Source organism: Pleurodeles waltl, chromosome 6, assembly GCF_031143425.1.
Source record: "Pleurodeles waltl isolate 20211129_DDA chromosome 6, aPleWal1.hap1.20221129, whole genome shotgun sequence".
NCBI classification, from domain to species: Eukaryota; Metazoa; Chordata; class Amphibia; order Caudata; family Salamandridae; genus Pleurodeles; species Pleurodeles waltl.
The window spans coordinates 4,239,923-4,252,766 of record NC_090445.1 but is presented as its reverse complement, the minus strand read 5'-3'; the positions used below and the strand labels follow the sequence as shown (position 1 = coordinate 4,252,766).

General features: G+C 61.0%; 1 protein-coding gene across 1 annotated transcript in view; it reads right to left on the bottom strand.

Annotated features, from left to right (window-relative positions):
* The window catches only part of ENG (endoglin), a 186,963-nt gene that overhangs the window by 100,639 nt on the left and 73,480 nt on the right, over nt 1–12,844 (bottom strand). Inside the window, exons 2-3 of the mRNA XM_069236953.1 lie at nt 12,415–12,569; nt 1,852–1,977 (exon numbers count right to left, since the gene is read on the bottom strand). Of these exons, the coding sequence (XP_069093054.1) occupies nt 1,852–1,977; nt 12,415–12,569 (281 nt within the window). The remainder of the gene's footprint in view (nt 1–1,851; nt 1,978–12,414; nt 12,570–12,844) is intronic.

The window sequence follows — 12,844 nt, the reverse complement described above, 5'->3', positions numbered from 1 at the left end:
TGTGACCTCTCTCCCAGCCACTGCCCTGTGCCCTCTGCCCTCACTTCCAGCCACTGCCCTCTCTCCCAGCCACTGCCCTGTGCCCTCTGCCCTCACTTCCAGCCACTGCCCTCTCTCCCAGCCACTGCCCTGTGGCCTCTCTCCCAGCCCCTGCCCTGTGGCCTCTCTCCCAGCCCCTGCCCTGTGACCTCTCTCCCAGCCACTGCCCTATGGCCTCTCTCCCAGCCCCTGCCCTATGGCCTCTCTCCCAGCCCCTGCCCTGTGCCCTCTGCCCTCACTTCCAGCCACTGCCCTCTCTCCCAGCCACTGCCCTGTGGCCTCTCTCCCAGCCCCTGCCCTGTGACCTCTCTCCCAGCCACTGCCCTGTGCCCTCTGCCCTCACTTCCAGCCACTGCCCTCTCTCCCAGCCACTGCCCTGTGGCCTCTCTCCCAGCCCCTGCCCTGTGGCCTCTCTCCCAGCCCCTGCCCTGTGACCTCTCTCCCAGCCACTGCCCTATGGCCTCTCTCCCAGCCCCTGCCCTATGGCCTCTCTCCCAGCCCCTGCCCTGTGCCCTCTGCCCTCACTTCCAGCCACTGCCCTCTCTCCCAGCCACTGCCCTGTGGCCTCTCTCCCAGCCCCTGCCCTGTGACCTCTCTCCCAGCCACTGCCCTGTGCCCTCTGCCCTCACTTCCAGCCACTGCCCTCTCTCCCAGCCACTGCCCTGTGGCCTCTCTCCCAGCCCCTGCCCTGTGGCCTCTCTCCCAGCCCCTGCCCTGTGACCTCTCTCCCAGCCACTGCCCTATGGCCTCTCTCCCAGCCCCTGCCCTATGGCCTCTCTCCCAGCCCCTGCCCTGTGCCCTCTGCCCTCACTTCCAGCCACTGCCCTCTCTCCCAGCCACTGCCCTGTGCCCTCTGCCCTCTCTCCCAGCCACTGCCCTGTGCCCTCACTGCTCCTGAGTGTACACCGACACTGCTCCTGTGGGTAACCTCACACTCTTCCTTGGAGTATGTTCCCTCACTGTTTCTTCGCCTACTCTGCCCCAAGTAGTGTGCGCATGCGCAGGTCTCAGTTGTGCAGGTTTCAGGGGAGCAGGTTGCAGGGATGCAGGTCGCAGGGGCACAGGTCTCAGGGGCCCTGGTCTCTGGGGCCCAGGTCTCGTGAGTACAGATCTCAGGGGAGCAGGTCTCAGGGGAGCAGATCTAAGGGGCCCAGGTCTCAGGGGAGCAGGTCTCATAGGCCCTGGTCTCAGGGGAGCAGGTCTCAGAGGCCCATAGGCTCAGGTCTCAGGGGCCCAGGTCTCGGGGGCTAAGGTCTCAGGGAAGCAGGTCTCAAGGACCCAGAGGCTCAGGTCTCAGGGGCCCAGGTCTCAGGGGAGCAGGTCTCAGAGAAGCAGGTGTCAAAGGCCCAGGTCTCAGGGGAGCAGGTCTCAGAGGCCCATAGGCTCAGGTCTCGGGCCCAGGTCTCAGGGGAGCAGATCTGAGGGGCCCATAGGCTCAGGTCTCAGGGGCCCAGGTCTCGGGGGCTAAGGTCTCAGGGGAGCAGATCTCAGGGGTCCATGGTCTCAGGGGCCCAGGTCTCAGGGGAGCAGATCTCAGGGGCCCATAGGCTCAGGTCTCAGGGGCCCAGGTCTCAGGGGAGCAGGTCTCAGGGGAGCAGGTCTCGGGGGCTAAGGTCTCGTGAGTACAGATCTCAGGGGCCCAGGTCTCAGGGAAGCAGGCCTCAGGGGCTCATAGGCTCAGGTCTCAGAGGCCCAGGTCTCAGGGGCCCAGGTCTCAGGGGCCCATAGGCTGAGGTCTCTGGGGCCCAGGTCTCAGGGGCCCATAGGCTGAGGTCTCTGGGGCCCAGGTCTCAGGGGCCCAGGTGTACTTACATAGATTTCGGGCTCCAGGTCCTGGGGGAAGGGGCTGAATGTTATGAATCCTTCTGCATTGATGATGATGATGGGTTTCTCACTCGGCCTCGCACCTTTCAACAGGTTTACAGTCAAAGCAGAAGTCTGGAAGCAAGAGGAGGCAGGTTACTGTGGGGACCCTGAGCACCCATGAGGGGGGAGGGGGAGGGCAACAGAGACAGGAGGAGGAGGGGTGAGAGCAACATAGACAGGAGGAGGAGGGGTGAGAGCAACATAGACAGGAGGAGGAGGGGTGAGGGCAACAGAGACAGGAGGAGGAGGGGTGAGGGCAACAGAGACAGGAGGAGGAGGGGTGAGGGCAACAGAGACAGGAGGAGGAGGGGTGAGAGCAACAGAGACAGGAGGAGGAGGGGTGAGAGCAACAGAGACAGGGGGACTAGGGGGGAGGGCAACAGAGACAGGAGGAGGAGGGGTGAGAGCAACAGAGACAGGAGGAGGAGGGGTGAGGGCAACAGAGACAGGAGGAGGAGGGGTGAGGGCAACAGAGACAGGAGGAGGAGGGGTGAGGGCAACAGAGACAGGAGGAGGAGGGGTGAGAGCAACAGAGACAGGAGGAGGAGGGGTGAGAGCAACAGAGACAGGGGGACTAGGGGGGAGGGTACCAGAGACAGGTGGAGGAGGGGGAGGGCAACAGAGACAGGAGGAGGGGGGTGAGGGCAACAGAGACAGGAGGAGGGGGGTGAGGGCAACAGAGACAGGAGGAGGTGGAGGGCAACAGAGACAGGAGGAGGAGGGGTGAGGGCAACAGAGACAGGAGGAGGGGGGTGAGGGCAACAGAGACAGGAGGAGGGAGGGCAACAGAGACAGGAGGGGGGAGGGCAACAGAGACAGGGGAGGAGGGGGAGGGCAACAGAGACAGGAGGAGGGGGAGGGCAACAGAGACAGGAGGAAGAGGGGTGAGAGCAACAGAGACAGGAGGAGGGGGGTGAGGGCAACAGAGACAGGAGGAGGGAGGGCAACAGAGACAGGAGGGGGGAGGGCAACAGAGACAGGAGGAGGGGGAGGGCAACAGAGACAGGAGGAAGAGGGGTGAGAGCAACAGAGACAGGAGGGGTGAGGGCAACAGAGACAGGAGGAGGGGGGGAGGGTACCAGAGACAGGTGGAGGAGGGGGAGGGCAACAGAGACAGGAGGAGGGAGGGCAACAGAGACAGGAGGAGGGGGGTGAGGGCAACAGAGACAGGAGGAGGGGGAGGGCAACAGAGACAGGAGGGGGGAGGGCAACGGAGACAGGAGGAGGGGGGTGAGGGCAACAGAGTCAGGAGGAGGAGGGGTGAGGGCAACAGAGACAGGAGGAGGGGGAGGGCAACAGAGACAGGAGGAGGGGGGTGAGGGCAACAGAGACAGGAGGAGGGGGGTGAGGGCAACAGAGACAGGAGGAGGAGGGGTGAGGGCAACAGAGAGAGGAGGAGGGGGGGTGAGGGCAACAGAGACAGGAGGAGGAGGGGGGCAACAGAGACAGGGGAGGAGGGGGGAGGGCAACAGAGACAGGAGGAGGAGGGGGGAGGGCAACAGAGACAGGGGAGGAGGGGGGAGGGCAACAGAGATAGGAGGAGGGAGGTGAGGGCAACAGAGACAGGAGGAGGGGGGTGAGGGCAACAGAGACAGGAGGAGGGGTGAGGGCAACAGAGACAGGGGGAGGAGGGGGGAGGGCAACAGAGACAGGAGGAGGGGGAGGGCAACAGAGACAGGAGGAGGGGGGTGAGGGCAACAGAGACAGGAGGAGGAGGGGTGAGGGCAACAGAGACAGGAGGAGGGGGGGTGAGGGCAACAGAGACAGGAGGAGGAGGGGGGCAACAAAGACAGGGGAGGAGGGGGGAGGGCAACAGAGACAGGAGGAGGAGGGGGGAGGGCAACAGAGACAGGGGAGGAGGGGGGAGGGCAACAGAGACAGGAGGAGGGAGGTGAGGGCAACAGAGACAGGTGGAGGAGGGGTGAGGGCAACAGAGACAGGGGGAGGAGGGGGAGGGCAACAGAGACAGGAGGGGTGAGGGCAACAGACAGGAGGGGTGAGGGCAACAGAGACAGGGGAGGAGGGGGAGGGCAACAGAGACAGGAGGAGGGAGGTGAGGGCAACAGAGACAGGAGGAGGGGGGTGAGGGCAACAGAGACAGGAGGAGGAGGGGTGAGGGCAACAGAGACAGGGGGAGGAGGGGGGAGGGCAACAGAGACAGGAGGAGGGGGTGAGGGCAATAGAGACAGGAGGAGGGGGGTGAGGGCAACAGAGACAGGAGGAGGGGGGGTGAGGGCAACAGAGACAGGAGGAGGGGGGGCAACAGAGACAGGAGGAGGAGTGAGAGGGAGTGGGACAGAGGAGAAGACGACAGAGGAGTGTGAGGGACTGGGACAGAGGAGAAGGTGGAGGAGTGTGAGGGACTGTGACAGAGGAGAAGAAGGCAGAGGAGTGAAAGAACTGGGACAGAGGAGAAGAAGGCAGAGGACAGAGGGGTTGGCTCAAACGAGAGGATGGAGGAGTGAGAGGGACTGGGACAGAGGAGAGGACAGAGGAGCAGAAGGCAGGACAGAGGAGTGAGAGGGACTGGGACAAAGGAGAAGAAGGCAGAGGAGTGAGAGTGAGAGGAACAGAGGAGAAAAAGGCAGAACAGAGGAGTGAGAGGGACTGTGACAGAGGAGAAGGCAGATGAGTGAGATGGACTGCGACAGAGGAGAAGAAGGAAGGACAGAGAAGTGAGAGGGACTGGGACAGAGGAGAAGGCAGAGGAGTGAGAGGGAGAGGAGACGAAGGCAGAGGAGTGAGAGGGCTGGGACATAGGAGAAGGTGGAGGAGTGAGAGGGCAGAGACAGAGGAGAAGAAGGCAGAGGAGTGAGAGGGAATGGGACAGAGAAGAAGGCAGAGGAGTGAGAGGGAATGGGACAGAGAAGAAGGCAGAGGAGTGAGAGGGAATGGGACAAAGGAGAGGACAGAGGAGTGAGAGGGAATGGGAGAGAGAAGAAGGCAGAGGAGTGAGAGGGAGACGAATAGAGGAGAAGAAGGCGGACCAGATGAGGTGCCTGGGCCTCGCCATGCCAGGGTGCCCGGCTCTCGGGCTGGACCCAGAACTTCCTGCCAGAACAGCCCTGTGCCAGGGCATGCCCCTGGTCCTGGCTCCCGGCCACCTCCCGGGAGGTGACGCAGTCCTGGGGCGAGGGGTCACCGACTATTTATAACAGACTTCTCCCTGGCAGACACCATTGTTTGTCCTCAGAGGGAGACCACCCTCCCCTCACCCCGTCCACTTCCAGCAATTCAAGCCTGGAGGGCTTCCAAGGCCCTGGCATCCACCCGGCCTCTCACCCCGGTCTGGTGTCTCGCCCACCACTGCGAGCCATCCCATCCCCACTGTCTCACACAGTCTAGTGTCTCACCCATCACTGCGAGCCATCCCATCCACACTGTCTCACACAGTCTAGTGTCTCACCCATCACTGCGAGCCAACCCATCCACACTGTCTCACACAGTCTAGTGTCTCACCCATCACTGTGAGCCAACCCATCCACACTGTCTCACACAGTCTAGTGTCTCACCCATCACTGCGAGCCATCCCGTCACACTGTCTCACACAGTCTAGTGTCTCACCCATCACTGCGAGGCATCACCCATCACTGCGAGCCAACCCATCCACACTGTCTCACACAGTCTAGTGTCTCACCCATCACTGTGAGCCATCCCATCCCCACTGTCTCACACAGTCTAGTGTCTCACCCATCACTGTGAGCCATCCCATCCACACTGTCTCACACAGTCTAGTGTCTCACCCATCACTGCGAGTCATCCCATCCACACTGTCTCACACAGTCTAGTGTCTCACCCATCACTGTGAGCATCCCATCCACACTGTCTCACACAGTCTAGTGTCTCACCCATCACTGTGAGCCATCCCGTCACACTGTCTCACACAGTCTAGTGTCTCACCCATCACTGCGAGGCATCACCCATCACTGCGAGCCAACCCATCCACACTGTCTCACACAGTCTAGTGTCTCACCCATCACTGCGAGCCAACCCATCCACACTGTCTCACACAGTCTAGTGTCTCACCCATCACTGTGAGCCAACCCATCCACACTGTCTCACACAGTCTAGTGTCTCACCCATCACTGCGAGCCATCCCGTCACACTGTCTCACACAGTCTAGTGTCTCACCCATCACTGCGAGGCATCACCCATCACTGCGAGCCAACCCATCCACACTGTCTCACACAGTCTAGTGTCTCACCCATCACTGTGAGCCATCCCATCCCCACTGTCTCACACAGTCTAGTGTCTCACCCATCACTGTGAGCCATCCCATCCCCACTGTCTCACACAGTCTAGTGTCTCACCCATCACTGTGAGCCATCCCATCCACACTGTCTCACACAGTCTAGTGTCTCACCCATCACTGCGAGCCATCCCATCCACACTGTCTCACACAGTCTAGTGTCTCACCCATCACTGTGAGCATCCCATCCACACTGTCTCACACAGTCTAGTGTCTCACCCATCACTGTGAGCCATCCCGTCACACTGTCTCACACAGTCTAGTGTCTCACCCATCACTGTGAGGCATCACCCATCACTGCGAGCCAACCCATCCACACTGTCTCACACAGTCTAGTGTCTCACCCATCACTGCGAGCCAACCCATCCACACTGTCTCACACAGTCTAGTGTCTCACCCATCACTGTGAGCCATCCCATCCACACTGTCTCACACAGTCTAGTGTCTCACCCATCACTGCGAGGCATCACCCATCACTGCGAGCCAACCCATCCACACTGTCTCACACAGTCTAGCGTCTCACCCATCACTGCGAGCCATCCCATTCACACTGTCTCACACAGTCTAGTGTCTCACCCATCACTGCGAGCCATCCTATCCACACTGTCTCACACAGTCTAGTGTCTCACCCATCACTGCGAGCCATCCCATCCACACTGTCTCACACAGTCTAGTGTCTCACCCATCACTGTGAGCATCCCATCCACACTGTCTCACACAGTCTAGTGTCTCACCCATCACTGTGAGCCATCCCGTCACACTGTCTCACACAGTCTAGTGTCTCACCCATCACTGCGAGGCATCACCCATCACTGCGAGCCAACCCATCCACACTGTCTCACACAGTCTAGTGTCTCACCCATCACTGCGAGCCAACCCATCCACACTGTCTCACACAGTCTAGTGTCTCACCCATCACTGTGAGCCAACCCATCCACACTGTCTCACACAGTCTAGTGTCTCACCCATCACTGCGAGCCATCCCGTCACACTGTCTCACACAGTCTAGTGTCTCACCCATCACTGCGAGGCATCACCCATCACTGCGAGCCAACCCATCCACACTGTCTCACACAGTCTAGTGTCTCACCCATCACTGTGAGCCATCCCATCCCCACTGTCTCACACAGTCTAGTGTCTCACCCATCACTGTGAGCCATCCCATCCCCACTGTCTCACACAGTCTAGTGTCTCACCCATCACTGTGAGCCATCCCATCCACACTGTCTCACACAGTCTAGTGTCTCACCCATCACTGCGAGGCATCACCCATCACTGCGAGCCAACCCATCCACACTGTCTCACACAGTCTAGTGTCTCACCCATCACTGCGAGCCATCCCATTCACACTGTCTCACACAGTCTAGTGTCTCACCCATCACTGCGAGCCATCCTATCCACACTGTCTCACACAGTCTAGTGCGATCCATCCCATCCCCACTGTCTCACACAGTCTAGTGTCTCACCCATCACTGCGAGCCATCCCATCCCCACTGTCTCACACAGTCTAGTGTCTCACCCATCACTGCGAGCCATCACCCATCACTGCAAGCCAACCCATCCACACTGTCTCACACAGTCTAGTGTCTCACCCATCACTGCGAGCCATCCCATCCACACTGTCTCACACAGTCTAGTGTCTCACCCATCACTGCGAGCCATCCCATCCACACGGTCTCACACAGTCTAGTGTCTCACCCATCACTGTGAGCCATCACCCATCACTGCGAGCCAACCCATCCACACTGTCTCACACAGTCTAGTGTCTCACCCATCACTGCGAGCCATCCCATCCGCACTGTCCCACACAGTCTAGTGTCTCACCCATCACTGCGAGCCATCACCCATCACTGCGAGCCAACCCATCCACACTGTCTCACACAGTCTAGTGTCTCACCCATCACTGCGAGCCATCACCCATCACTGCGAGCCAACCCATCCACACTGTCTCACACAGTCTAGTGTCTCACCCATCACTGCGAGCCATCACCCATCACTGTGAGCCAACCCATCCACACTGTCTCACACAGTCTAGTGTCTCACCCATCACTGCGAGCCATCCCATCCACACTGTCTCACACAGTCTAGTGTCTCACCCATCACTGCGAGCCATCCCATCCACACTGTCTCACACAGTCTAGTGTCTCACCCATCACTGCGAGCCATCACCCATCACTGCGAGCCAACCCATCCACACTGTCTCACACAGTCTAGTGTCTCACCCATCACTGCGAGCCATCCCATCCCCACTGTCTCACACAGTCTAGTGTCTCACCCATCACTGCGAGCCATCCCATCCACACTGTCTCACACAGTCTAGTGTCTCACCCATCACTGCGAGCCATCCCATCCACACTGTCTCACACAGTCTAGTGTCTCACCCATCACTGCGAGCCATCCCATCCGCACTGTCCCACACAGTCTAGTGTCTCACCCATCACTGCGAGCCATCACCCATCACTGCGAGGCATCACCCATCACTGCGAGCCATCCCATCCGCACTGTCCCACACAGTCTAGTGTCTCACCCATCACTGCGAGCCATCACCCATCACTGCGAGCCAACCCATCCACACTGTCTCACACAGTCAAGTGTCTCACCCATCACTGCGAGCCATCCCGTCACACTGTCTCACACAGTCTAGTGTCTCACCCATCACTGCGAGCCATCCCATGCACACTGTCTCACACAGTCTAGTGTCTCACCCATCACTGCGAGCCATCACCCATCACTGCGAGCCAACCCATCCACACTGTCTCACACAGTCTAGTGTCTCACCCATCACTGCGAGCCATCCCGTCACACTGTCTCACACAGTCTAGTGTCTCACCCATCACTGCGAGCCATCCCGTCACACTGTCTCACACAGTCTAGTGTCTCACCCATCACTGCGAGGCATCACCCATCACTGCGAGCCATCCCATCCACACTGTCTCACACAGTCTAGTGTCTCACCCATCGCTGCGAGCCATCACCCATCCACACTGTCTCACACAGTCTAGTGTCTCACCCATCACTGTGAGCCATCACCCATCACTGCGAGCCAACCCATCCACACTGTCTCACACAGTCTAGTGTCTCACCCATCACTGCGAGCCATCCCGTCACACTGTCTCACACAGTCTAGTGTCTCACCCATCACTGTGAGCCATCCCATCCACACTGTCTCACACATTCTAGTGTCTCACCCATCACTGCGAGCCATCCCATCCGCACTGTCCCACACAGTCTAGTGTCTCACCCATCACTGCGAGTCATCCGGTCCACACTGTCTCACACAGTCTAGTGTCTCACCCATCACTGTGAGCCATCCTATCCACACTGTCTCACACAGTCTAGTGTCTCACCCATCACTGCGAGTCATCCCATCCACCTGGCGTCTCACCCCGGTCTGGCGTCTCACCCATCACTGCGAGCCATCCCATCCACACTGTCTCACTCAGTCTAGTGTCTCACCCATCACTGCGAGTCATCCCATCCACACTGTCTCACACCGGTCTGGCGTCTCACCCATCACTGCGAGCCATCCCATCCACACTGTCTCACACAGTCTAGTGTCTCACCCATCACTGCGAGCCATCCCATCCACCCGGCGTCTCACCCTGATCTAGTGTCTCACCCATCACTGCGAGCTATCCCATCCACACTGTCTCACACAGTCTAGGCAGGTGTTTCAGACCCCTCCCCAGATGGTGTCTCAGACCCCTACTCTGCCCCTCGCAGGTGTCTCAGACCCCCTCTTGCACCCCTAGATGGTGTCTCAGTCCCCTCCTCTGCCCCTGGTAAGTTTCTCTGACCCCTCCCCTGCCCCTCGCAGGTGTCTCAGACCCCTCCTCTGCCCCTGGATGGGGTCTCAGTCCCCTCCTCTGCCCCTGGATGGGGTCTCAGACCCCCTCCTCTGCCCCTGGATGGGGTCTCAGTCCCCTCCTCTGCCCCTGGCAGGTGTCTCAGACCCTTCCTCTGCCCCTAGATGGTGTCTCGGACCCCTACTCTGCCCCTGGATGGGGTCTCAGTCCCCTCCTCTACCCCTAGATGGTGTCTCAGTCCCCTCCTCTGCCCCTGGCAGGTGTCTCGGACTCCTCCTCTGCCCCTGGATGGTGTCTCTGACCCCTCCTCTGCCCCTAGGTGGTGTCTCAGACCCCTCCTCTGCCCCTGGATGGGGTCTCAGTCCCCTCCTCTGCCCCTGGCAGGTGTCTCTGACTCCTCCTCTGCCCCTGGATGGGGTCTCAGTCCCCTCCTCTGCCCCTGGCAGGTGTCTCGGACTCCTCCTCTGCCCCTGGATGGTGTCTCTGACCCCTCCTCTGCCCCTAGGTGGTGTCTCAGACCCCTCCTCTGCCCCTGGATGGGGTCTCAGTCCCCTCCTCTGGCCCTGGCAGGTGTCTCGTCCTCCTCCTCTGCCCCTGGATGGTGTCTCAGTCCCCTCCTCTGCCCCTGGATGGGGTCTCAGTCCCCTCCTCTGCCCCTGGCAGGTGTCTCTGACTCCTCCTCTGCCCCTGGATGGGGTCTCAGTCCCCTCCTCTGCCCCTGGCAGGTGTCTCGGACTCCTCCTCTGCCCCTGGATGGTGTCTCTGACCCCTCCTCTGCCCCTAGGTGGTGTCTCAGACCCCTCCTCTGCCCCTGGATGGGGTCTCAGTCCCCTCCTCTGGCCCTGGCAGGTGTCTCGTCCTCCTCCTCTGCCCCTGGATGGTGTCTCAGTCCCCTCCTCTGCCCCTGGATGGTGTCTCAGACCCCCTCCTCTGCCCCTGGCAGGTGTCTCAGACCCCCTCCTCCACCCCTAGATGGTGACTGAGACCCCTCCTCTGCCCTGGATGGGGTCTCAGTCCCCTCCTCTGCCCCTGGCAGGTGTCTCGTCCTCCTCCTCTGCCCCTGGATGGTGTCTCAGTCCCCTCCTCTGCCCCTGGATGGTGTCTCAGTCCCCTCCTCTGCCCCTGGCAGGTGTCTCAGACCCCCTCCTCTGCCCCTGGCAGGTGTCTCAGACCCCCTCCTCCACCCCTAGATGGTGTCTCAGACCCCCTCCTCTGCCCCTAGATGGTGTCTCTGACCCCCTCCTCTGCCCCTAGATGGTGTCTCTGACCCCCTCCTCTGCCCCTAGATGGGGTCTCAGTCCCCTCCTCTGCCCCTGGATGGGGTCTCAGTCCCCTCCTCTGCCCCTGGATGGTGTCTCGGACCCCCTCCTCTGCCCCTGGCAGGGGTCTCTGACCCCTCCCCTGCCCCTAGATGGGGTCTCAGTCCCCTCCTCTGCCCCTAGATGGGGTCTCAGTCCCCTCCTCTGCCCCTCGCAGGTGTCTCAGACCCCCTCCTCTGCCCCTAGATGGGGTCTCAGACCCCTCCTCTGCCCCTGGCAGGTGTCTCAGACCCCCTCCTCTGCCCCTGGCAGGGGTCTCAGTCCCCTCCTCTGCCCCTCGCAGGTGTCTCAGACCCCCTCCTCTGCCCCTAGATGGGGTCTCAGTCCCCTCCTCTGCCCCTGGCAGGGGTCTCTGACCCCTCCTCTGCCCCTAGATGGGGTCTCAGTCCCCTCCTCTGCCCCTAGATGGGGTCTCAGTCCCCTCCTCTGCCCCTCGCAGGTGTCTCAGACCCCCTCCTCTGCCCCTAGATGGGGTCTCAGTCCCCTCCTCTGCCCCTAGATGGGGTCTCAGTCCCCTCCTCTGCCCCTCGCAGGTGTCTCAGACCCCCTCCTCTGCCCCTAGATGGGGTCTCAGACCCCTCCTCTGCCCCTGGCAGGTGTCTCAGACCCCCTCCTCTGCCCCTGGCAGGGGTCTCAGTCCCCTCCTCTGCCCCTCGCAGGTGTCTCAGACCCCCTCCTCTGCCCCTAGATGGGGTCTCAGTCCCCTCCTCTGCCCCTGGCAGGGGTCTCTGACCCCTCCTCTGCCCCTAGATGGGGTCTCAGTCCCCTCCTCTGCCCCTAGATGGGGTCTCAGTCCCCTCCTCTGCCCCTCGCAGGTGTCTCAGACCCCCTCCTCTGCCCCTAGATGGGGTCTCAGTCCCCTCCTCTGCCCCTAGATGGGGTCTCAGACCCCTCCTCTGCCCCTGGCAGGTGTCTCAGACCCCCTGCTCTGCCCCTGGCAGGGGTCTCTGACCCCTCCTCTGCCCCTAGATGGGGTCTCAGTCCCCTCCTCTGCCCCTGGATGGGGTCTCAGTCCCCTCCTCTGCCCGTAGATGGTGTCTCGGACCCCCTCCCCGCCATTGGACTGACCCTCTGCTGGATCGATGTTGTGAGTATCCTACCCCGGGATCACCCCCACTCCCCCCCCCGCACTTACCTTCTCTTCAGACTGGTCCACGTTCAGGACGTGCACTTCACGGGCGCCTCCTCCACCGACGCAGCCTCTTGGCGCTTTACTCTGGGTGTAAGACAAGTCCATGTGGGGGGGTCTGGTCATCGGCTTCGGCTCGCATGTGGGTCCCCTCAGCGGACCTGCAGAGGGAGGAGAAAGGGTGCAGAGTGGTGAATGAGGGGTGCTGCCTGGTGACTGAGGGGTGCAGAGTGGTGAATGAGGGGTGCTGCCTGGTGACTGAGGGGTGCAGAGTGGTGAATGAGGGGTGCTGCCTGGTGACTGAGGGGTGCAGAGTGGTGAATGAGGGGTGCTGCCTGGTGACTGAGGGGTGCAGCGGGGTCAGGGGGACTGAGGGGGTGCTGCCTGGTGACTGAGGGGTGCAGCGGGGTGAATGAGGGGTGCTGCCTGGTGACTG